General features: G+C 44.1%; 1 protein-coding gene across 1 annotated transcript in view; it reads right to left on the bottom strand.

Annotated features, from left to right (window-relative positions):
• Nucleotides 1–25,956, bottom strand: part of CDH13 (cadherin 13) — a 991,194-nt gene that overhangs the window by 130,104 nt on the left and 835,134 nt on the right. Inside the window, exon 8 of the mRNA XM_024735819.1 lies at nt 14,723–14,863. Coding sequence (XP_024591587.1) covers nt 14,723–14,863 — 141 coding nt within the window. The remainder of the gene's footprint in view (nt 1–14,722; nt 14,864–25,956) is intronic.

Genomic DNA, 25,956 nt, shown 5'->3' with positions numbered 1-25,956 from the left:
CAACGCAGAAGCCAATAAACCAATCTGGAAGAATTAAGCCTCTCCCGGGACCGTGGATCTTGGAAAGGAACACAAGGGACTCATCACACACACACATAGACACACAGACACCCACATACACACACGTAAACATACATATACCCCCCCACATACATACACACCACAGACACATACACACTCATACATGCACACACACACATATACATACACACACAATTTTATTTATATTTAGGTGGGGAAGCATGATTAACTTATACACAGCGGTGTGCTGGTAAATGCTTAACAACTGACTCCTCAGGGGAAAAAAAAAGCCCCGATGTGTAGCTTGTGTCCCCACCACGGCTGATTCAAGCTACCAACGTGATGTCAAGCACACAAAATTGGGAAAAGAGATGTACTCAGTCAACTTCCGCAACGCCAGTGCAAGGCGGCCTGGTGCAGCCCTGCTTGTGACCACCAGGCTAAGCTCATTCTCCTTCAAACAGGTTCTGGGTAGACGGAAAATGTAGCTTCGATCTGTGCACATCCCCCTTTTCAGGGAACAATCCTACCCCACGCCTTGGGGTCACACTGGTGCTGTCAACCACAGGCCTCACTTTTCTTCCTCAGAAATGGGAATGTGACCTTGGGTGGGCCAATCATTTCATCATTCCCTGGCACTCAGTGTCTGGTCTGAGTGACACTGTGACCCAGTACAACCAATCAAAGCCTTTCTGTGAGATTACTGTTTGGTTCTGGGCAAGAGGGTGTGCATGTCTTCCTTTGTACATAAGCCATGGGGACATAGGCTTATGGTCACCAGAGGCCATTTCACCTGCCATGAGGAGAGAGCCTACCAGAGAATAAAGCCAATACAGAGAGACAAGCAGAGCTGAGAGATGGAGTGACATATAGAGAACATTCTGATGATGTCCGAGCCCTGGAGGCAGCCATATCTGAGGTGAGAAAGCCCTTCAATGCCTTCCCCAGGGATGAGGACCAATGTCCCCCAGGGATGAGGACCAATGCGTTCCCCAGGGATGAGGACCAAAGCGTTCCCCAGGGATGAGGACCAATGTCCCCCAGGGATGAGGACTAATGCCTTCCCCAGGGATGAGGACCAATGCGTTCCCCAGGGATGAGGACCAACGCGTTCCAGGATTTGCTCATGCTGGTTCAAAGTGAGTTTCTGCTTTCAACAACAAAATGAGTACAAGCAAATGATCTTTAACTCTGAGAAATTGAAAGCAGATTTTCTTGAGGAAGACTGAGCCTCTAGTCTCAGTCTTAGTCAAATTGATTTGTGTTTTCAACTTCCCAGAGCTGAAGGAAAAGATATTCTGACCATTTCTATACAAGGCTGCTATAAGCGGTCAGTTCATTTCGCTGGGGTTTGTTGAGGCTTTCCTCTGAGCCCATCACGTGGGAGGCCAGTGCTTGGCTATTACAAACCAGACAGCTAACTGGTTCTGGCTCTGATATATAGATTTACAGCTCCGAATTGAACCTGTGTTAAACCAGGCATCTAGGGGCGATTAGCAAAGGCATCTGCTTCTATCTGCAGAGCTGCCGGGCAAGAGTGCTGTTTGTTGGATTTGATGTAATGCAACAAATATTCTTTGCGCTTCCTCTGTGTACACTGTTCTGTGACTGAAGGGGAAGAAGGTGACAAATGAAGCTGCGTCTGCCCTCAGGGAGCTCCAGTCTGGAGAAGGAAGAAATGGATACCTATAATGCTGATCCAACGCATGTTGGGAAGAATGCTGTGATTGAGGCAGGAACAAAACGCTGGTGAAAGAGAGCCAGTTAATTCTGACTGGGAGACCTGAGGGAGCTTAAGGGAAATGCATGGCTTCCTGAAGTCTGTTAGTGGGGGAGCAGACTCACACAGGGTGGGCCACCACTCTCACCCATCCTTGTGCGTACACAGTACAGGCTAGCCCCCAGCTCCTTCTTTCAGCCCCTCAAAGGCCACGTGCATGCCTCAGGGCATTTACATAAGCTGCATGCTTTGCTCAGAAGGAGCTATCCTAGCACCACCTGCATCACTTCTCTTAGCAAAGCCAAGACTTAAGAGGATGACAAATTACTTTACGACCTCTCCTTTCCGGATCTCCGACCAGGTCTGTTTTCCTTAGGTCATGTTCCCAAAGCTCTCTGAATTCATCTGTGGGAGGCACCCCTCTTGCACTCCTTTAATATCTGTCCTCCCTACTAAGCCACAAGAAGACAAGGGCTTGCCCATCTTCTTTAAATCTCCAGCCTGCAGCTCACTGCCTCTGTTAGCTAAGCACGCGGTGAGGGCATGAAAGAAAGCTGAGGCCACTTTCAACCCTGCTAACTCAGAACAAGTATATCAAATGCACAAAAGATTTGTGAACTTGAGGAAGCACATTATTTCATTAATGTTCGAGAAACTGCAGTAACGAAAGCTATAAATTTAAAAGATTTAAAAATTGTTATCGGAGATAGCAGACTAGTATAAAAAAGACCCCAGTTAATGAACCAAAGTTTTTCTTGCTTTATAGGCCTTTGTCCGAATTCTCCAGTGAGTAAAACCTGGATTTCAATCGAGATATCTAATAATTAGTGTACCATTATAAGCCACTGACAGCGATACCGGAAGATTCTGAATTAGATATGCACGTGAAGGTATGTAACGTGCAACTGTCAATATCTTTCCAACAACGCTGCTGCATTCATCATAGGTTATTTGATTTGGTTGTTGAGAAACTAACAAAAGGCCAGTGTGTCGGGGGCATGGCTTCTTTCACTTCTGAATCCCACAGAACTAGAACAATGTGTAAAATCCCAGAAACTGAGTCTAGCATAATGGTTGAGAGCTGTGCTCTGGAACCAGACACCTGGAGGTGGCATCCCTGCCCCAGCATACTATAAGCGTGGGCGTGTTTCTAACATTCCCGTGACTCAGTTTCATCATCTGTGAAATGGGGATAATAAGAGTACTTATGTCATAGGGCTGCTACGAGAATCAGATGAGTTAAGATGCCGAAAGCCCTTAGTACCTCCCATAGATAAGCACTTAATCACTGTTAGCTTAAAAAAAATGGTTTTCTGGATGAAAACATTTTTCATTTATTCTTTGCTTGTAAGAAATGATTATTATATTTGCCCACTAGACCTATCAAAATAAAGACACAAGACTACTAATCAAATTCACTGGCGATTAGAAGATCTCTCCCGGGCTTCCCTGGTGGCACAGTGGCTAAGAATCTGCCTGCCAATGCAGGGGACACGGGTTCGAGCCCTGGTCCGGGAAGATCCCACATGCCGTGGAGCAACCAAGCCCGTGCGCCACAACTACGGAGCCTGCGCTCTAGAGCCCACGAGCCACAGCTACTGAGCCCATGAGCCACAACTACTGAACCCGTGCGCCTAGAGCCTGTGATCTGCAACAAGAGAAGCCACAGCAACGAGAAGCCCGCACACTGCAACGAAGAGTGGCCCCCGCTCGTTGCAACTAGAGAAAGCCCGCGCATGGCAACAAAGACCAAACACAGCCAAAAATAAATAAATAAATAAAATAAATTAAAAAATATATATATATTAAAAAAATAAATAAAATAAAAGATCTCTCCCCTTTTTTTTAATTTGAAGAAATTGTGGAGGGAGAAAGAGTAGCTTACACTCATCCTGGTGAGCCCAGGGGAGAAGTGTGCGTGTGTGCGTGTGCGTGTGTGTGTGTGTTGTAGTTGTATCTAGGACTTGCACTAAACACTGTCCTGATTTGAACAGAGAGGCAGGTGTGGCAACAGGGAGGCAGGAGGTGATGAGGTGATGCTGGAAAAGTCCAGGCAGAACTGAGGCTGGAGGTTATAAGCCCTGCATCTTCAGCAGTCCCTGGTGCCCAAGTGTAAATGGAAAAACCAGATGGCTCTTCTCTGAGGAAAAGCCCTGCCAAGGAATGCTGGAGAGCTGACCCGAAGGGCAAGACCACAGAACAGGAACATAACAGCTGTGGCTGAAGTCGGCAGATGTGCCCTGAAAATGGGGTCTACAGACACTGTGCTGGCGAGTCGTTAATGCCGGCATGGTGCAGAAGCAGCTTAGTGCAGGGTTGAGAGCATGGGGCCTAGACTCCGGGCAAGTTCTTCAGCTCTCTGAGCCTCAGTCTCCACACCCATGAAATGGGTATGACAATGAGAGTCTCAGGGTTGGCAGCAGGAGTGAACAGTGGAATGTATGTAAGCCTCCTGGACACTGCCTGGCCCAAAGCAAGTGCTTTCAGATGTTTGCACTGGCTTCTGGATGTTTGTTTAATGATACAGAGGATGAAGGAGCAGGTCCAGGAGTGCTGGACAGACAGAACTTCTGACAGAATGGTCAGTCTTGCCTTTGATAAAAGCTCATTACATATTTGCTATTATTGATGGAACACTTGCTAAGAGAAGACACCTCTTTGAATTTGCAAGGAAAAAGGAGGTGCAAAGTTCAGGATCTCAACCTCTAGTTCCCCAGTGATCTGGGGAGGAATCAGCCCACTTAGCCTCAGCTTTCTTCTCTGCATGGGGGTGAGAACGAGACCCTTTTCACTGGGTTGTCCAGGTTTTAGGTGGGAGAGAGTATGTGGAGTGTGGAAGGGCTTCATAAGCTTAAAAACAACTGTGTAAATGTCCACTAATGCTGGTTCCCTGCTATTGTTATTTCCAGTTCTGTGAAGGATATAGGTGGTGGGTCGTGTGTGACTGATGGCATCGTCGCCAGCAGTCTCTGACCGTAGGAACAATGGTATTCCTGAGCAGCATGGGGGCTCCAAGTCTTGGAAGGTCTACCCTTTACTGTGTCCGCCAATGTCTTCCCCCTGCACTTCCGGTGAACCGCCTCCTTGCCTTGCCTGCATGACTGGGCCCAGTCTCACATTCCCCGCCGTCTCTCAGGCTGCTCCAGCCACACTGGACAGCTCTCAGTTCCTCAAGCAAGACATGCTCTTCCCAGCCTCCATGTCTTCACACGGACCCTCTGCATACTCCCACGCCTCACTGGCATGGGCTGAATTTTGTCTCCCCAAAAAGATCTGGTGGAGTCCTAACTGGCAGTATCTCAGAATATGACCTTCTTTGGAAACAGAGGTGACCAAGCTAAAATGAGGTCGCAGGGTGGGCTCCAGTCCAATATGACTAGCATTCTTATAAAAATGGGAAAATTATGCACAGACACGCACACAGGGAGAAGGCCGTGTGAAGATGAGGGCAGACGGGTGACGCATCTACAAGCCTATGAGCGCCACAGACTGCCAGCAAACCACTGGAAGCGTAAGAAACAGGCATGAGCAAACGCTTCCGCAGAAGGAACCACCCTGCGGATACTTTGATCTTGGACTTCTGGCCTCCAGAACTGTGAGCAAATGAATGCTGTTCAAGCCACACAGTGTGTGATATTTTGTTACAGCAGCCCTAGGACACTAGCACAGTCACTGTAAATGTCACCTCCTCAGTGAGTCACGGTGTGTGTACACAATGTGTCCATGTACGGTGATTCCATCTTGTCACTAGGGACCATATGTAGCTATTTGCCTTGCTGGTCAGTTGTCCCCACTTTAGACCATAACTTCCTGAGGTCAGGGACCATGTTTGTTAGTCTGGGATGTTGTGCTCACCACACTGCATCCCAGCCTAACACAGTCCCTGGCAAAGAGGAATCATGGAATACACTTCTGATGGATGGGCTGGTGAGTCAGTGAATGCATGAATGAATGCACTTTGGAAGGCAACAGCGTAATGTTACGATATGCAATAGGTACATTCAGTTAAGACAGGCTTCTTGAAGAAGATACTTCTCATAAATTCCTGTCTTCTCAGATCTGGGCAGGTCGACAGCAAAATAAAATGCTGCCTATACTGGGAAAACTGATACTCAGCCTGTAACTAAAACAGATTTTAGTTCGGAAACAAATGAATATATTAAATCAATTCTGGATTATTTTGTTTAATCCCACTTATAACTCTGGGGCTGTGGGATATTTTCTTTCTTGTTTTTAAGTTTGCAGGAAAAGTCGAGTCTGTCTCCACTCCAACGATTCCTTTATGTATAATTTATTAACGTTGAGTTTTCTTTCTTTCTTTTTCTTTTTTTTACTTGACTGGTAGGGAAGTAGATTTAGGGCTCTCTGCAGTTATGCAGATTCGTTTATTCACTTCTGGAAAGGAATTTAACTCCAACCCTCTCGGCTCTCTGCACCACAGAAAGATGAAAAACCTTAGGATCCCTCATGACTTTGTGCTACAGTAGGGCCTTGGTTTTTCACCGGCAGCAGTATTTTGTGCCACAATGAGGCTGGCCTGGGATCTGCAATCAGCCTTGAGCAGCTTCCCTCGGCTCTAAAACCAGAGGGTTGGTTGAGGTTCTTTCTAAAGCCCCTTTCAGCAACATCACTCTCTAGCTTTTCGATGGCCTCTGTTGCTTATTGTCAAACATTTATAATTTATTCACTCATTTGCACATTATTTGGTTATGTTCCAAAGCTGGGTGCTGGGGCCAGAGCAGGGAACAAAAGAGACAAAGTTCCTTTTTGCGTGGAGCTTACATTCTAATTTGGGGAGACTGAGAATAAGCAAATAAATAACTTAATTGTATGGCACATAAGAAGGTGAATATTATATATTATTAGAATAAAATAAGTGCAAACTAGGATGTGTACAAATTAGAAAAGAATAGAATACATAACAGAATATTACATAACGACATGTGATGGTGTGCATGAACTGCAATAATATTTAATAGTATATTAGAAGCTGAGACACCACAGCTGGTAAAAACGATTTACTGCATGAATAATAATTTCATCTCTAGTTAAACTTTTGATGCTGCCCCTGTGCTGAGTCCTAGAGGCAGTGATGAAAAGGACCTGTCCCTAAATATCAAAGCATCTAAACGATGTTGGGAGACAGGCTCAGTGGTGAGACTCCGCCAGTGGTAGTAAAAAATTGCTTTCATTGTCACTGAGTTGCTGCTGACCCTCTGAGCATAACCAGAGGTTTAGCCAAGGCACAGAATCTGCATAGAGGTTCACACAGAGACGATAGGGATCAATGCATCGTGAGTACAATTATGAAAGAGCAATTAATGCAATAAATCATCTGGCTATCTGGTCTACCTCTACAAGCGGCTTGAAGAACCAGCCACAAGGTGGATTACAGTTTTTCACTTTAACAAATCCAGATGTTTCGACATCACAAACGCAGTGCATAAGCGACACGCGCATTTTCGACAATGCAAGATTTCTCACCCTGCTGTCTTTGAACAATTAAATCTGGGAAAGCACACACTACCCTTTTCCTTAGCGGGAAGAATCTTGTTTGGATGATGGCTTCTATTTATAGAGCACTGCTTACATTTGAACAAATGCTTCACTTCACTCTCTTTTAGTCGAGAAATCCAGCTGTAGACCTGCTGTTTCAAGTACCTCTGAAATTTGAACACTAGGAGATTTAGTTGATGATTTCATGTTTTTCTACGACCTTGGTGCAAAGAAAGCAATGAACTCACCCCTTCATGGGGAACGTGGGTGTTGGCTGTTTTGCAGCCAACCCTTCTTCAATTATATGATGGGAAGCTGGGAATGCAATTTGCAATAGATGGCTCCTGGAGTCCTTGGACAAGATGTTGGCCTGGACGAAGATGGACCAGGAAGTGATGTAATCTGGAGGGATGTGACCATTTGCACAGTTGGGAATTGGTGGTATCTGTACACTGAAATCACACTGCTCTATTCTCTCCAAATATTCCCTTTCTGTACATATTGGGATACCTCCATCCAGCACCCAAAGCACGGGATAAAGATCCCAATAGGGTATGTTTGGACTCCACCCTCCAGAAAAGTCACTTGTGTCAGATAATTGAAATGGGTTCGATCTTCTAAGAAGTATGTGGTTGGTTTTCTGGATTAATCTCTATTGAGCAAGCAGCGTATATAATTATGTGGTCAGTGTTTAGACACAGGCACCTCTGAATTTAAAGGGCTCTCCTAAGGGAAATAAACTCTTACGGAGTTTCATTTAAAGCACTCAAATATATTGCATGGAATGCTGGAGGAGTGGATAAATACATTCACTTCAGTTAGACCTTTGGCGCACAAAGGTACATTTACGAGCTTTATACCTGGGGCCATCAAACTACCAAAAACAAATGAAGAGATCCAAAAGAGTTCAGAAAACTCCCAATACTCATGTCAACTCAAGAGCGAAGGAACGGGAAAGCAAAGTCTGCCTCTAATGAGGCAGTTCAATTCCCTCGGGGTTAGTCATTTCTTGACTATCAATATCAAGGAGGAGACACAACATTTTTAATCTTTTTACTAAAATGAGTTGATTTTGAAGCAAATGGTATGAGAGGGGGTGGTTACTGTCAAAACTAATTATATTTCTTCAATCCATGTTTTTAATGAAAATATTGTGATGTTTTGTGCTACTGTGAATTCCATATACACAATATCTACTGCTTTTCCCTAGTAATCCAGGTTAAAAAGCTAATCCATATTTTTCTTTGTTTATGGTAAGTGGGGCAAGCTTCTTCTAGACCATCCCTCAAATCTAGGATAGCTCAAGAATACAGATGTCACACAAAACCCCCCACCTATTTGAAAGCACTACAGAGCTATGAAGACAGCCAGAACTTGAGAATCCAGGATCCTGTTGAGAAGGGAAGTTTACTGAAGTGAAGCCAATACTTTATGGAACTTTTACCCTTAACGCAGTTTCTAAATTATAAAGGCACAGGGACAACAGGCTAAGAATCTGAGCAGAAGGAAGTGCTGCTAAGAGACCAGGAAGCTGAGCAGAGCTTTCAGCAGTCTCATGGGGATGACAAGACCACTGAAATTCAGGGCGTCCAAGGCGGAAGGGCCCTTGTAAAAATACCCATCTTTCAGCTGGAGCCCCAGAAAGGCTGTACCCAGGAGTAAGGGAAACCACGATAGCCCTCATGTAAGACTGAAACTCAATGATGAACTAATTCAATCCTAGACTGATTTAAAGTCATCCTTTTCTACTCTTATTGGTTTACAGAAAGCAAAAATGATAAAAGTTAAGGAATAAAGCAAATGTTATCCTGACATCATCTTGCATCAGATATTTCATTAAGAGGAAAAAGTAAATTTCTGATGTAAGAACTAAAATAGTTCCTTGATTGATAAACTTGCTAATGAAGAGAAGTGAGTCATAATGAACACATCGGTAAAGATTTAAATTTCTTGTGATTTACCTGCAATACCAACATCAATAAAGACAATATAAAACGCTTAATATGTTTCAAAACAACGATGTGGGTGACATAAATAACAAGTGTCATCAATTTAAAGATTAGTCTATACAAGAACATTTGAAACTGCAGAGCTCATATATATATGTATACATACGTACACATATAAAACATATATATGTGACAGAAACTTGATAGAGATTTCCTTAAATTTAACCACAATTCTCAAAATTTACATGAGTTTTCCAACAATGAAATAATGTAGTAAAGGTGAAAAAAATGTTTCTAAACTCTCAATAATACAGAGCAAACTTCTATCAACGCCGCTACAGGAAAGACTAGTCTTTTTGCTCTCTTTCTATAGAAAATGGTTTTGCATAATTACTATATAAAGAAGAGACCATAGAGTTTTCAGTCAAACATGTAAGAGAAAAAGTATTATAGGGTGAATTAGGCAGTTAATTACGAAAATATTTTCATTATGAAAGCTCACAGTCCAAAGAAAAATAAGACTCCTAAAGCATTAAGGTCCTTGAAGACTTTTAGGAATTGGAGACTGGACCCCAGCACCCCCTTGATAACTTAATGCAAATATCTGCTGGTAGCTCAGTTTCACCTAGCCGGCTTCCGGCTCACACCATTTATCTTCACCCCTTTATGAAAATCAGAGCATTTACCCATCTCTCATCTTCCAGGAAGACAGGGCCTTTTAAGATTTATGCCATTTTTACTACATGTATTGTAATGTTATAGCTTGAACACTGAAACATTTACTTTAGAAAGAATTCATCAAATAGCCAAAAAAAAAAAAATCCTGTTATTCAGTCCTCATTACCAATTGCCATTTTAATTAAAATCTGAAAATCAACTGATTGACTAAATGAATGAAAACTCATTTAAAAACCTTATAATCATTTGCAGACACATTCTTTAAAAATTAATAGCAAGTCTGTTAATCCTCATGACCTGGGGTTTACGTGAAAATGAGTTATTCAGTCAGTATGTGTTGAGCATCTGCTATGCTGTAAGTACAAATCACGTGTCTTTTCTTAAAAAAAAAAAAAAAAGCAACTTTAGAGAGAGAAATGGACAAGTCATTTTGCTCTAAATGGGACTGAGATTCTCAACTATAATCCAAACTCTGCGTTTGGAAAGTTTAACTAGATTTCCTAAAATCATTTCCAAATACCTAATCTAGAAAACTCACAACTAACATGTAAACATAAACTAACAGTTAAAGCCACATGTGAAAGCTATTAGGAAAACTCACGGAAGACTCTCCATAGGGAGACTAGGGCTTCTAACCCAAATTTTCATGAAAATCAACGACTAAAAATTGATTTCATGTGTCAGTAACCATTTAAAGTACTTGGTTCATCATATCCAGTGAAACTGTTCTCCAGTTAAAATCACCTTCAGGAAACATTTGGCAGAAAGTGAATTATTGAGCGCCAACTGGGAATGCAACAGAGAGTAAGAGAGGTGTGGGCTTTGCTTCTCAGCAAGCTTACATCAGTGTGAATAAACGCAAGAAGAACAAATGATCTTAGTCTGCACTGAGAATGTGCTGTTTAAAACGCCCTTTAAAGTATCTCCTTCCTTAGTAACAACCCCTGTGTTACCAAGGGCTGCAACCTGTCAACTAAAGATAGCTGGAGTTTTTACCAGTCACCCTCACAGATCAGGAAGGCTAAGGAGATGTGAGTCATTTGACTTTCTGGGGAATCTCTTCAAATGACATTTACTTAGGTGGCAGGTCCTCCTCTGCCCTTCTCATTTCCTGCTTCTTTCTACCTGTTACATGCACATGATGGCTGGCACCACGGTGACCCTATTGTACCATGAGGCAGCTTTGGGGAAGGCAGAGAAGAAAGATAAGAGGAATACGGTAAACTGACAATATCATGGTCTCACCATACTGGCCTGGGACTGTCTACCTACGGACTTCTATGTGAGAGAAACTATACCTCTAACCCATTTAACAGAGCATTATTTCCTGTCTGTTATTTCTGGCCAACCGAAACTCCTCTTTCAAACAGATCAAAAAATGCACCTCTCTGGTGATGGAAGACCATGTAAAATAGAATTTTAAAAAGAGATAAGAACCATATACTTTCATGAATTTCCTAAGAAATGTCCTAATACATGCAGAAACTTACATAAGGCAACATCTTCTTGGACAGGTTCCTAGATACCTTTAAGCCCAAATGACCACCATTTCCATTCTGGGATGACTGAACCTTGACCTTCATCTCTGAAAATTATTTCATCTTTAACATCACAGGGTCCATGTTTCCTCTCTATTCCTAGTTCATCCTGTTTGACCACTTCCACACCCAAGACCACTACCCTTGGGCTGAGTCCTTATCAGTCCTCTTTTCCCGCCTAACAGGTTCCTCTTAGCCTTCTTTGCTTTTGCCCACAGTGATGAGTTTCACAGATTCCGCCACCTCTCCTCCAGAATTACTTCTCCCCTGGAACTTGAGGGTCTTAATCACGTATTTTGAAGTGCTTGAGCAGGTTCATAGATCGCTTTCAAGGAAAACAGCAGCCTTTCAACATGGAGGGGAGATGGCCCTTTAGATAAGAACGTCAGTTGGCCTTTTGAATTTTAGAAACATCGTCACCATCGTGTAATCATCTTGCTCACCGCAGCCGTCCTCCTCACCACCTTCCTCGCCGCTGCCTTTGTCCCACTACCCTCGTCATGACTGTCCTCACTACCGCCTTCTAAATTCCCACCATATCCCCATCGCCAACAAGCCAGAGAACATGAGGTGACAAGCACTAGGGCTCTTCACCATTCCGCTCATTTGACATTCACAAGAACCCAATGAGGTGGGCTTTAGCATCAGCCCCATGAACAGGTGACAAAACGAGAATGTAGATGGTGAACATGCTCAGCTCCCGTGGCTGGTAGGTGTGATATGAATCCAGTTCTGGTCCAGAGCCCAGCCCTTCACATCACTGTTATACTGCCTCTAGCGTTCATACATGTCCAAAATGTATGAATCAATGACAAAGAACACCAGCCATCCTGCAACATGTTAGAAAATTTGTGAATTTGATTTATCCAACATTGGCAAAGACTCCTATGGGATACCTAACATCTAAGAGAGAGAATCTGATGTACTTGCTCGCTACCCATTTTCCTCGTTTTGTTACTAGTATCTCCATATGAGTTGTGACATCAGCTCTGCCCTGAGGGAATCTCAAGCTCATTGTCCAATGTCCATTTTTTAAAAAAAAAATTTTATTTATTTATTTATTTTTGGCTGCTTTGGGTCTTCGTTGCTGCGCGCGGGCTTTCTCTAGTTGCGGTGAGCGGGGGCTACTCTTTGTTATGGTGCGTGGGCTTCTCATCCTGGTGGCTTCTCTTGTTGCGGAGCATGGGCTCTAGGCGTGCAGGCTTCAGTAGTTGTGGCTCGCAGGCTCAGTAGTTGTGGTGCACAGGCTTAGTTGCTCTGTGGCACGTGGGATCTTCCTAGACCAAGGCTCAAACCCATGTCCCCTGCAGTGACAGGCAGATTCTCAACCACTGCGCCACCAGGGAAGCCCCCAATGTCCATTTGAAGAGAGTTTTGTGCTTTTGCCAATATTCACAAATGAATACATTTTCCATTATACTACTTAAGGTCTCTTACTTTAAGAGCTATGTTAAAATTTTTCCTTGAATTCATTGGTATTAATAACAATAACAACAAAAGCCTCTCACTCACAGTATTTAGTCCATAACTAGGTACACAGTTCTGAGCTTAGTTTAGGCTCCACTGACATAACTAATTGATCTCATCCACCTGGTAACGTTAATAGGTCTTATTTTAGATCGGGGTTATCCAGTTTCTATTTTCATTACTATGTCTATATTGAATATTACACTGTGCCTTGAGTTATTCTTTTGAAAGAGGTTTGCAGGAAATTCTGCAGATAAACCAATATCTCCCAATGAATATCCCATGAATACCAGCTCGATGAGCCATGGTGAGATGGACCAGGAAAAATTATTCCCAGGCCAAATAAGTCTGAGAAACCCTACAGACCACACCTACCCCTCTTAGAGAAACACAAAGCATTTTAAAGGTACCCAGAAGTCCTACAGTAAAAGAAATCTTTCACACCATTCATCTCAGTGTTCTCCACATCTGTCTGACCCTGAAATCTCTCCCCACCCCCTGCCCTATAATGATAATAACTTGTGGAACTAATTTCTTGGAACACAGTTTGAGAAACATGGGACTAATAAGCAATCTGTATTAGCAGCTATAGAAACAGTGTCATGGGAGCAACAGGATAGACCGTCAGCTACGTGGACTTTGTTGTTTTGAGGTTAGAATCCTGAGTGTCCAAGACACCACTGGCAGAGGGGGAGACTTCCACCTCGTGAATGAGTCATGTAGGGCTGCTAATGTGGACAGCTCACTGCAGAGCCAGGGGGCTGAGAAGGGCCACCTGGGGTAGCCCTGAGACACTTGAGAGAGGGGTGGGCAACTGCAAATCCAGACACGGATCTTTTTTCTGAATGCCCGGGAGGGTAGAAAATATCAACGTCTTCCTTGGAAGCAAAGCACTGCAGCTGAGAGCATGGTAAACAGGGAGCTGTGCTCACATCCCACTTCTGCCACTTACTCTGCCTGTAACCCTGGAGATCTAGATTCTCTGAGCTTAAAATAAGCACTCTCACTGGGTAGAAAATGTGGCTCACGAATCCAACCTCACACGGTCAGATGAGGCAATGGATGGAGGGTGGAGAGCCCGTGGTGGTGGTGGATGTCCAGGAAAGGTCTGGCAAACGACGGGGCTGTCACTACTGATGCTACGCTCCTGTGCAGTAAGAGGGGCGTCAAGTCCTTGGCTCTGGTCCTGACCCCCAAAGAAACCACGACCGCAGCACATTTCCATCAGACGCACAGTGCCAGTGACTCCCTAGCCTGGATACAAATTCAGCAGCTGGATGAAATCTTGCATACTCAGCCTGTCCGCAAACATTGCTCCATTGGAAAAAATGGGAAACAGCAAGCACGATCCACAATCATAAAAGCACAGGAGCTGCGAATAGTAATGTCTCTGCCAGACAAGCTAACTTGGTTGTTATTGATAAGCTCCTGGGCCACCCTGTTATGGCCAAGAAAATCTGCTTTACCTTCTTGATGCTTTTCCGTCTGGCCTCTCCATCTGTACTTGCTGAAAAAAATTGTTGTTATGCTAAAATCACAACAGGACTCACACAATTCAGCGCTAAATAACACCAATAAAACTACGAAAATGGCCCTTTGGCATTAAAAGTTGTCTTCTTATGGACTTTAACAAGATTCAATGCTTTTGTTTTCATAATGCTCTGGTATTTTCCGCTTTACCAAAAAAAAAAAGAAAAAAAAGATAAGAATGTAAAAAAGTATTCCAGCAAGACACCATCTTCTCTCCACAAAGGAGGGTTTTGATGTCCCAAGCAGGGAGCGCGCTAGGGCTGTGGTATGTTAACCAGCGATCACGCCCGGGACCACCAGGCTGGCGTTCAACAGGGGTTTACCTCTTTCTTGGTGAATTTAGGCGAGTGATCGTTTTTGTCATCGATCATGATTGTCGCTGTGGCCGTGCCTGTTAATCCAACATCCAGTCCAGCCATATCTTGAGCCTCAATGATCAATTCATACTTGGGATTTTCCAGAGTCTACAAAGCAAAAGCACAACAGAGGATGACATTTAGACCTGGGTTATCGCTCGGGATAGGAGACATGCATGTTGCTCGGGCTGACGCTGTGTGCCCCCCTCCATCTAGGGCAGGCGCCTTCATAGCACTCTTACCTGTTGTGCATAAATGTGTCTTTGGAATCTCTCCAAGGCAAGACAGTCACTATTCATAGACTAGAGCTCCATGATGCCTGGTTTCACATTTCATATTCCCGGAATCCGATTGTCCCACCTGGGGTTAGGGAGTTAACCGTGACTCACTCAACTACTGTGAGGGAGACAAACGTGCACGTGCCCACCAGGGCCTATTCCTCTGCATCAGTGTTTCTTCCCAGACGATGGGCAGCTGTGGGTTGCCTAGAACCCTTGTCCAGCAGAGTAACAAAGGCAGAGTGACCTCTGAGCGGTGCAGAAATGCGCATGTGTATGTATATCTCAAGTACGAGGGATTTAGGGGCAGACTTCCTAGAAAAGGCTCAGCTGGAGTGGGAGGCAGGTCAGAGGTGAGTGGAAGGTTTTCCAGTTGTGTAAGAGCAAGGGGGCTCATACATATGCAATTTTCTCTAAGTCTTCCACATTTCAGAGGAGGTGCTTTTATCATTGGCTGCTTGGTTTTTATTACTTTTGTCATTGTGAAAGCAATTATGTTTATTATAGAAAAATCCCCAAATACTCATAGGCCGGTGGACTTCTTATCTTCGAGTTGCTTTTCAAAGTGGAAATCTGGAAACAACTCAAACAAATGTCCATCCAGTAGGGAATGAGTGAATAAATTATGCTGGTCTGGAAACAACTCAAACAAATGACCATCCAGTAGGGAATGATTGAATAAATTATGCTGGTCTGGAAACAACTCAAACAAATGACCATCCAGTAGGGAATGATTGAATAAATTATGCTGGTCTGGAAACAACTCAAACAAATGACCATCCAGTAGGGAATGATTGAATAAATTATGCTGAATCCATACAGTGGGCTGTTACACAGCTGTTGAAATCAATAGACAGATCTATAAGCAGAAGTGAAAGTGATATGGTAAGACGGATTGTACAGCGGTGTGAATGCTGTCATTTGTTTAAATATATGTGTATCTAAAATGTGTGTGTGTGATGTGTAGGACAAAGGAGGGAGACACCAGCCTACTAGCAACATTACCTCTTGGAGATGGGATTGGGGGTGGGTAGAGAGGAATGCTCACTTTCCACTTTAGAAATGACTGTATCGTTTCTATGTTCCTTACAATAATTGGATATTCTCTGACAATACAAACATATTCTTTGGTAGCCTTAAGTTTGGCAGAAAATTGAGACTTTGGAACATCTCATCTCGAACCTTGCAATATATCTAGTTCATAGTCTAATTGATTTTCCACTAGGTTAATCAATCGAGTTCCCATTGCAATCAAAAAGTTTTATTTATATGAGGAGACAGGAATTGGCTGGTTCATTTTTTTAAATTATTTATAAAATTTGTTAAACTACAGGAGAGTTAAGCCAACGTGTCATTCGTTTGTGCCAGCAAAAGAATTTGTATGTACCTCTGCTTAGCTCTGACTCTGTTTTGTTACAGTTATATGTGAACATGCCTGTCATCAACCATAAACATCTCTGAACCCCTTAAAGAAAAGGACCCTCTTCCCATCCCTATATCCCCAACACCATATTTAGACTCGATGTTCAATAACTTCCAACTAAAGGAATGCATGAACTAATGAAAGAAAAAATTATAATAACTCTCTTTGGTCAAAAAGAGTATTTCTGCAGAGGGGAAAATTTTAAAAGGAAAAACAATGTATTCATGAAATTATTGGAATACTCTTGTGAAGAGCCTATTGTGATACTCTAGTGTGATACAATCGCTCTTACACTTTCTTGCAAATAACCAGATAATTGATCATAGCATTCGTTGCAATATTAGTTAGAATTCCCTTGTTGCTTCTCACAGAACATCTCAATTAAATGTCTTAAGGAAAGGAGAAATATATTAGCTCATAGAACTCACAAATCTGAGGGGTAAATTCTGGCTTCAAGAATGACTATTAAAGAGCTCAAATTAGATGAAAAGAACTCCATCCCTTCCTCTCAGTTCTGTGTTGTCTTCTTTCTCAGGCTGCCTTTCTCTGTGTGGTTGCAGACGGTCACCACCAGCTCCAGATTTTGGTCCTACCACCTTCAAGTCCAACAGAAAGAGGAGTTCTTTTGCCTACAAGTTCTAAAGAAATATGTCCTGGAACTGAGTTTCAATCCCAGGTGGCCTAACTTGGGTTATGTGCCTATCACATGGCAATGGGAATGGGAGGCCCTGATTGTACAAGCCTGAGCTACATGACCATCCCTAGTCCAGGGATAGAGTCAACCCTACCTGAACTCCACGTGACAGTTACCACGCTGGTGCTCTTCTCTGCCCATACGGGATGCACCCCGTTTGGGGGACGAGACCATCAGCCATCCAGCTGTTCTGTCACTGGTGAGTGAACTGATCAGGGGGCAGGAAGCTCACTGTCCTCTAAAGGCCAAGCTGTACTCTCCTTGGCACGATCTGATTCTTGGGTTTATTTCTCTCAGTTGGTTCAAGGCTCAGAGGGGAGACGTCTGGGTATGATCAACTCTAATAGAAAGAGCCTTTCTGGCTGAGTTACGCTGAAGGCACCGCTCTAACCAGAAAGATGGAAGCTCTGCCTCTGAGATCTGGGCCTGTGCTGGCTCTTCAACTCTCCCCTGGATTCTGTAACACACTCGGCGTTTATTCAGGAGATTCTTTTTGGCACTGAAGTCAGCCAGAATCAATTTCGGTTTCTTGCCATCAGAGGAAACTGTGGTGAGGACAGTTACTTGTTTACCCAATCCTATTTCTTTTGACTGCAGGGCATACAGCTAGACTGTGAGAGGAAATTCTGTGACCACTTCTGGCCAGTGGAATGTGGGCAGAAGTGATGGACTGACCTGGCCCCTAAAACTCCCACGTAATCCTCCGTGTTTTCTATTCCCAAAGAGGAAGAAGCCTGCATCTCCAAATGACTGTGTGGCACAGAGACCCGTTGCTGACCTGCTTTAGCCTGAGACGTGAACAAGAGACAAGCCGTTGTTCAGGTTCAAGGGCAGTTTACTACAGTCCCTAGCCTACCCGCACTGATCTGAAGGCTGTGTTTCCTGTTTGGTCTTCTTTTGAACGCCCATTTACTACCTCCCATAAGTGGATGACAAAGTTTGCAAGGGCAAGGACCATGCCTTTGACCCCAACACCGAGCCAGTATGCAGCACGCAAGCTGGGTGATTTACTTTCATCATTGATAATGATGATATATTACTGTTTCCCTGAACTAAATTACATCTCAAAGGTCTGAGCATATCAGTGGCATTTCCAAACCAGAGCCATTTATTCTCAGGGAATGGTTTATCCTTTGGGGAACTCCAGCTCAAGGAGATAGGACTGTATTTTGACAAAGAGAAGCACCGTGTAAAAACTGGGAGAATGAAATTGACTGCTGTGGTGTTATTTTAAGCTATCTGATCTGTAAGACATATCTAAGAGTCAAGCTGCTCTCCTGGTTTGAATTCTGCAGCTATGCATCTCTACTGTATTTGCCATCTCTTCCTGGGTGTCTACTTGCTACCAGTTAATATATATCCTAGAAACAAAAGGAAGATGGTGTGTCTGCAAGAAAAAGCCTCGGGTGTATCTCCACAGACACGGGCTGGGTTCACTGATCACACTGATTTGAAAAGCAAACATTCCATCTTGAAAAGAAAAGAATCAAGCCATGTCACTAAATATGGCATGTAATCAATCACTGGACCCTTGATGCTTTACACAGCTACCGTGACTGCCATACGAGTGAGCATTTAACGGAACATTTATCACTAATAACAAGCATAATGGTAGCGGTGGGGGGGAATCAATGAATAAATGTTACATGGAGAAAGGTTCTGCCATTAACCCATGTGGTACCCCATCCTCCTTTTGCTTCATCTTGAACTGCCCTCCGTACCTGTTTTCACACTTTGTCCAGACTGGATTTCCTTCTACTGTACCCCACTTTTTCTTACGTTTGACCTTTCCACCTCTACTTCCTCCTTTAGGTGAATTCTTGCTCATTTCTTTTCTTCTTTTTTTTTTTTTTTGTGGTACGCGGGCCTCTCACTGTTGTGGCCTCTCCCGTTGCGGAGCACAGGCTCCGGATGCGCAGGCTCAGTGGCCATGGCTCACGGGCCCAGCCGCTCCGTGGCATGTGGGATCTTCCCGGACCGGGGCACGAACCCGCATCGCCTGCATCGGCAGGCGGACTCTCAACCACTGCGCCACCAGGGAAGCCCCCCTGCTCATTTCTGATGGCCATCCTTCACTGCACTGAAGCTCCATGAAGGCAGGGACCTTATTGCATAATGGGGTAGCTGACACTTAGGGAAGGACATCAGCATTTGATCAGCTTCACCGCTTAGTAGCTGAGTGAACTTCGTCAAGTTACTTAAGTTCTCCCTGCCTCAGTTTCCTCACCTGTCCAATGGGGAGAATAATAATACTTCTAGGGTAAGTGAGGATTAAAATAGGTAAGGTAAAGTGCCAAGCATGGAGCTTGGCATGTGTAGATGACTGCTGTTATTATGTAGTAGAACCTTTGGAAAGTCTTCTAAGGATGTGGCAAGAAGCTAGGATGGCCTCCAGGGACAGCCAGAAGGAACTGAATGCTGCCAGCAACCACTGAAGAGCCCTGAAGCGGATCCTTCCCCAGTCAAACCTCCTGATGAGACTGCAAATTCTGCACCAACAAACACATAGACTGCAACTCTGTGACAGTCCAAACTGTGAGGTAGGATGTATCTCATTTTGGAATAATTTGTTTTGCTGCAACAAATAATGCATACAGCTTTTCTCCAGCACTATCACAGTCTGTAATGTTCTCAGTTATTGATTACTTGTTTATTGGCTATGTTGACCCTGACGACTTGAACTCCATGAGGTCAGGGACCTTGTCTTGTTTAAAGTCTTATCTCCCAGCTACTAATTCAGTGCCTGGAACAAGGCTGTTATGCACTAATTAGTCACTTATAGATACATTTTTTATAAAATAATGATTGACAAAGAGTGATGTGCCTGTAAATGTTTAACAGCACACGTGCCTGATTTGCAGCATTTGTCAATTTTGGTGGTTTAAATACTCTTACCATGGCTGATTTCAAGCTACCAACATGATGTCATAGAGTACATAGTTGGAAAGCGATATACACAATCAGTTATTATCAGCTGGTAAGAGTTGGCTCCAGCTTATAAACTGTGCTTTAAGGGTCAAGGAAATCTGTAAGAGTCTTTTTCAATAAATCCTTTTGTTGTCTAACACTGAAGGTATTGTTAATGAGAAATATTAATCTGAGATTTATGGGAAAGATGTAATGCAATTTGTTTATTTATTTACTCATCAGCTTTGCTCGGATAGGCTGAGACTCCTTGTGATATGGCACCTGAACAGGGACCACATTCTTCTGCACCTGACACTTGGTCTATAAATACTGCAAGCAGATTGGTGAAAACATTATCTGGAGCAGAACAAGTTGTTGTCTGTCTGGAGTTTGATTTATCCACTCTGGCCACATAACACTGGGGAAAGGTAGTCCATAAATCCAGCAGGAACCGTGTACATCCCCTTGTAAAAGGTGTCCTTTTCCTACTGCAGACAGCGAGTGACATTCCTCCACCTTCCTATGCAACACGGCAAGTCGGGTTTGACTTGTGTTTGGTTTTAGGCCTCCTTTTACTTTGCTGCTCACCAGTAATGTGAATGTTCATGTACTTGGCTGTCATCTGCTGTGTTTTCATTTTGGCTGGGGTGTGGTGGATAAGGAGAAGGCATAGCTCATTTCCCCAGATTTACTGGTTGCTGACGAAGTCAGCAGGATGGGGAAGCAGCAGGGGAAATAAACACAGCCTCTTAGACACATGCAGTTGGAATAACCTAAGTGATAGATTTCAGGTTGAGGGATACCAAAATCAAATAAAACATTTCCATGTGAAGTGTGCTTCTTCTGAGGTTACTCATGAGTCACGGCAAATAAAATGCCAAAGGCATTCATAACATACCTGGAAAAATCACACCCTTCAGACCCAAGGCGGTAAATATTTGACATTCAGGTTGATTCCACTGAAACATTTATATAGTGTCTACTAGGTTCAAGTAACTCTGAGAGGATGTGATGAATGATACAATGCTGCTTTCAGTCCATTTTTAGATAAATGGACAGAAAGCAAGTATGTAAGGTACGATAAGTGTTATTCGAAGTGTACCGATTAAGGTCTGTGAGAAGGGGGTCAGGACATGGGGTGCTCAGGAAGGCGATATGAATTTTATTTAATATTTACTGAGCACTCACGATGCATTAGGCATTGTGCTAGAGAGCAGTAGCAAGTAAAGGGAGACAAACCTGGTGCTAGATAATTCCCAGGTAATTTCACCAGAATGAGATGGGAGTAAGAAGAGTGCTGTGGTTATTGCAAAAGAAAGGCCACTTAGCCCAGACCTTGGTGGGGGGAGGAAGGAGACGTCCTGCAGAGGAGAATCTCCTACTATAGGATTAGAAATGGGGTCTTGATGTGGAAGTGAATTTCTGTGGAAGAAGATGAGAAGCTATTAATCCTAAAACACTATTAAATTCAATGGTTTAATAAGAACTGAAGACTGATTCTGATTCTGGTCAGGACACCTTGGGAACGAGAAGAAGTATAAAATATATTCCCTACTTGCAAGGAACTCATGGCTTGGCTGAAGGTAAAACATGTATAAGTGGCTCCACAAGGCACGAGGTAGTGTGTGCTGAACATGTATGCAATAGCTTCAGATGTGAACGGTGCAGCTGGGAGGGCTACTGTGGTTTTTAACTGGCTTCAGGACAATGCAGACTTGGAGCTGAGCTTTGAAGGAGGCTATGAAGGCAGAGAATTCAGAGACGGAAGAGGAGCCTGAGCACCAGCATGGAGGTCCAGCTAACACGGGGCCACTAGTGTGGCTGGAATCAAGGTTTGTGACGCTAAGAGACACAACCCATTGTTTCTTGAAAGTATCTCAGACATCATCTAGTCCATCCCACCTTCAAGGAGCTCCCAGCCTGAGGGAACAGAGTTAGGGAATCCCAAGAAGCATATGGTTGACTTGGGGCAGATCTGAAGATGCTAAAGAACTGCTTGGTTTAATCTGTTTGATTGAGACAAGGAAGTACAGACGTCTAAAACATGAAGGAAAATAAAATAAAGTGCTCTTTCTCTATCGTTTTTATATATTTTCACAGTCACTGTTTACTGTGTTAGCCTGTTTCTTCTAAACTTTTGGCCTTGAATTGCCATGGCAACATTATGCCCAGTACATAGTAGGTGCTTAAGACAGACTGTCTCAGTCAGTGCTTCTGGAACTTGCTTGTATCAGAATTCCCTGGTGGGTGCATTAAAACACAGATTTTCAGCCCACTCAGAGGGCTAATGATTCATGAGGTCCAGAGCAGGGCCTGAGGATGTGCATTTTCAGAAAGTTTCTAGGAGATGCTGATGCTGCTGATCTGAGGACCACACTTTGATTAGCATCATTTTGAATGAACACTTGATGAACTGCAGGTCACCCTTATTTTAACTTAAAACTCACCTGTTTATGATGCAATTTAAATGAAAAACAGAAACATAGTTTATCAAAGCTTCTCTCTCCGTGGAATTTTCCTTTTTTTTCCCTTTCTAGAAAAAATGTACTCCCAGTAAGGCATTAAATAACACTATGGTTGCCCCTCGAGCCTGCTTCATCTTCTGGATGTCTCCTTTGGATGTTCTCCCTCAATTTTCATGGACCAATGACAAAACTTGTTATCGTCCCTGCAACACGGCACTCCTCTTGGAGGCATCACCTCAAGCTGAACGCCTGGGAGGTGTCCTCAGCTCTTCCCGCTTTCACTTCAAAGAGCCCATCATCAAGTGTTACTGATGTCGCCTCCTCAACCTCTCCTGAGTCCATCCTCTTTTCTCTGTCACCCCTGTTGTCACATGACTTCGAGTCCTCGTCTTTTCTCACCTGAGTTACTACAACAGCTTCCAGACTGGTTCCCTCTGCTCTCTTCCAGACCCCTCTCCACCCAAAGCCAGATACAGTGAGCTGTCTAAACTGCCACTTGACCACAGGCCCCTCCTCAAAATGCTTCAGCAGCCCTTCGGTAGCTATAGGATAAGGTTCAAGCTCCTAAAGCACAGAAGACACCCCCATCCTGGCCTGATCTCCCAGAGCTCCTCACTCACAGTGTTGCACTCCTGGAACACCGGGCTACCTGCAATCCCAGCATCTCGGGCTCTTCACTCCTTGACACCTTAGCTCATGCTGTGCCCTCTGCCTGGGAGGCCCTCCCTACCCATGATTCCCTCCACCCCCTTGGAGAATTTCTCGTCCTTATAAACCTTACTTAGATGTGTTTCCCTCCTAAAGCTTTTCTGCTCTTCCCAGAATTACTCCTTCCTCCTCTGCATTAGTCCTGTGTGTATGTTATGGTGAATGCTTTCTTCTTGGTTGACTTAATGACACAGCAATGTTCCCTTCACATGTCTGTCTCTGTGATTAAGCTGTTAGATGCCCAGTGTCAGGTTCGTGAGTCAAGCACAGAGCACAGTGGAAGTGAGCTCTAAATGCCATCAAGCTTTTGATCCTAGAGGCTTTCATACCTTCTGTAGTAGACAGAATACTGGCCCCCAAAGATGTCCATGTCCTAATCCCTGGAACCAGGGAATATGGTACCTTAGTGGCTAAAAGGACTTTGAAGATGTGATTGAGTAAAGAATATTGAGAGGAGAAGATTATCCTGGATTATCTGGGTGGATCCAAAGTAATTACAAGGGTCCTTATAAGAGGGAGGTGGGAGAGCCAGAGAAGGAGATGCAACAATGGAAGGAGAGAGAGAGAGAGAGAGCGCCTTGAAGATGAAGAAGATGGTACACTGCTGGCCTTAAAGATGGAGAGATGGGGGAAGGGACGATGAGCTAAGGAATGCAGGTGGTCTCTAGAAGGTGGGAAAGGCAAGGGGACAAATGTTTCCCCAGAGCTTCCAGAAGGAATCAGCCCCACTGACACCTTGACTTTTACGTCAGTGAAACTCATTTTGGACTTCTGACTTCCAGAACTGTTTAAGCCACAGATTTTGTGGTCTTGCTACGGCAGCCATAGAGAACGGAGACAGCTTCTCTGGAGAGCCCTCATCAAGCATCCTGCAGAGCCAGGATGCTCGCCAGCCTCCCTGCCCCGTGCGGTGCTCACTGTTACCAGCTGCCACCTTCATTTCACTCCCAGCTGCCCCCTTCCCAGGACTGCCCACCTTCCCAGAATAGCATCCGCTATCTTTCCTCTGGAAAATATTTCCATTTCAATCCTTTGAAGCGTAACGTCAATGAGACCTTTCCTACAACTCTCTGTCCACTAGGAAGAGGAAATGAATTTCTTCCCATCTACAAAGTGGTGAATACCAGATCAGTTTATTGGAGAGTTTTCTCTTCAAAATATACGGTTTTCAATATGTCAATCACTTTCCAAGTATTCATTATAGCTGTCGATGGAAGCAAGGACCCTGTCTCTAACTTACTCCTGCCATATCCCTGACACCTGGCCCTCTGAGACATGGAGGCCCCAAAATACTGCCTTTATGTGGCCACTGGGTTACACTCTTTGAAAATAAATTGAATTCTAAACCCCCTGGGGAAAAATCACACAGCCATCCAAGTGTCTGGTACTCTCTGTTAATATCTGACGAATGAATAAATCAAAAGATGGTGATGTGGATCAGTACGCAGAAAACTTGGCCTCAGGGATGCTCTTCTGGGTTGCAGCAGTTGTGGGTCTGCAGGGCCTGGACAAGGTTGGACGGGCTGAGCTGGTCTCTAGAAGGCTGGGTTGTGCAGGGTAGGGCACGGTGATAAGGCTCTAGCTTTCCAGGAGCGAGCAGGGAAAGTCCTTCCCCGTTAGAGAGGCATCCATGCCAAGGGAGGCTTGGCCTTCTCTGATGCTGGTGGGGTGAGCTCTCCCCCACCTCATGGCAGATGCCCCAGGACAGGTCCCAAGCCCAGGCTCAGCTCTTGGCCTGTCACAAATCCCGACTGTGTAAGACGGAAGGGGGACCGGTAAAGGTGGGACAACCCAATGCTCAGCAGTGAGGTCTGGATGGGAACGACCTTTCAAAAAAGAAGAGAGGGCCAGGGAATGTTGCTCAGACAGGCCTCAGCAAACCCATCTGGGGGCTGCCTCAGGTGACCCTGGGGAGCCATAGGTGCCACAGTATAAAATCGGGAAACTGGTATCCCTGTCATCCGCCAAGCAGTCTCCGAAAGCAAATAGCTTTTCTTGGGTTTCGATTTATTACCTTCTAAAATGTCATTCTCTGTATGGGTAATAAAAGATAATACGTTTTACGGTGGCTCCTTATGCTAAGGTTTTACAAAATCTGTTATTAAATTATCTGCATAGAATCTAAATGAATCTTACTAGGTGACATGGAATAGCAAGGGTTTTTTTTTCCTTTCCTCTCCCCCAGATCAAGTGCAGTGAGAAGGGCGGCACCCTCTGCATGTTTTCTAATCACACAGCAGAAGGTAATGCTTTTAAGGTCAGACTAAAAATTGCGTTCTGCTGTGTAATCGGCTTCACAAAGATACATATTCGTCAAAACGTCCAGAAAATTCAATTACTGACTCCCAGTGACAAAAGCACGTGAGCCCGCCGAGGGTTGGAGGATGTTTCTAAAATCAGGTTCTAAATGCCTACGACTTGGAGCAATTGTGGCTTTACCACCTTTGCCTGTTCTTGGATCTCTGCATGTTAATGGCCTTTTGCCCATTAATTTCAGGCACTTAATCAGTGTTACCTCCTCCCCTTAGACAAGCACAGTCTAAGCGGCCTTTGTCAAGATCCATCCCCGTTTCCTAGAGCCTGCTCCCATGCAGATGTGACCTCTTAACGGAATCTGCCATCCAGGGTTACTTTTCATCAGTATTGTGTGTTTTCTCTGAAGCCAAATGCGTTTTTATGCAAAGCTTACTTTGCTTTAGAGTTCTATTGCTGTAATAATCCCAGGT

Source organism: Neophocaena asiaeorientalis, unplaced genomic scaffold (genome assembly GCF_003031525.2).
Source record: "Neophocaena asiaeorientalis asiaeorientalis breed wild unplaced genomic scaffold, Neophocaena_asiaeorientalis_V1.1 scaffold40, whole genome shotgun sequence".
NCBI classification, from domain to species: Eukaryota; Metazoa; Chordata; class Mammalia; order Artiodactyla; family Phocoenidae; genus Neophocaena; species Neophocaena asiaeorientalis.
Note: the sequence above shows the minus strand (reverse complement) of the source record. Positions and strands in the feature narration are given on the sequence as shown.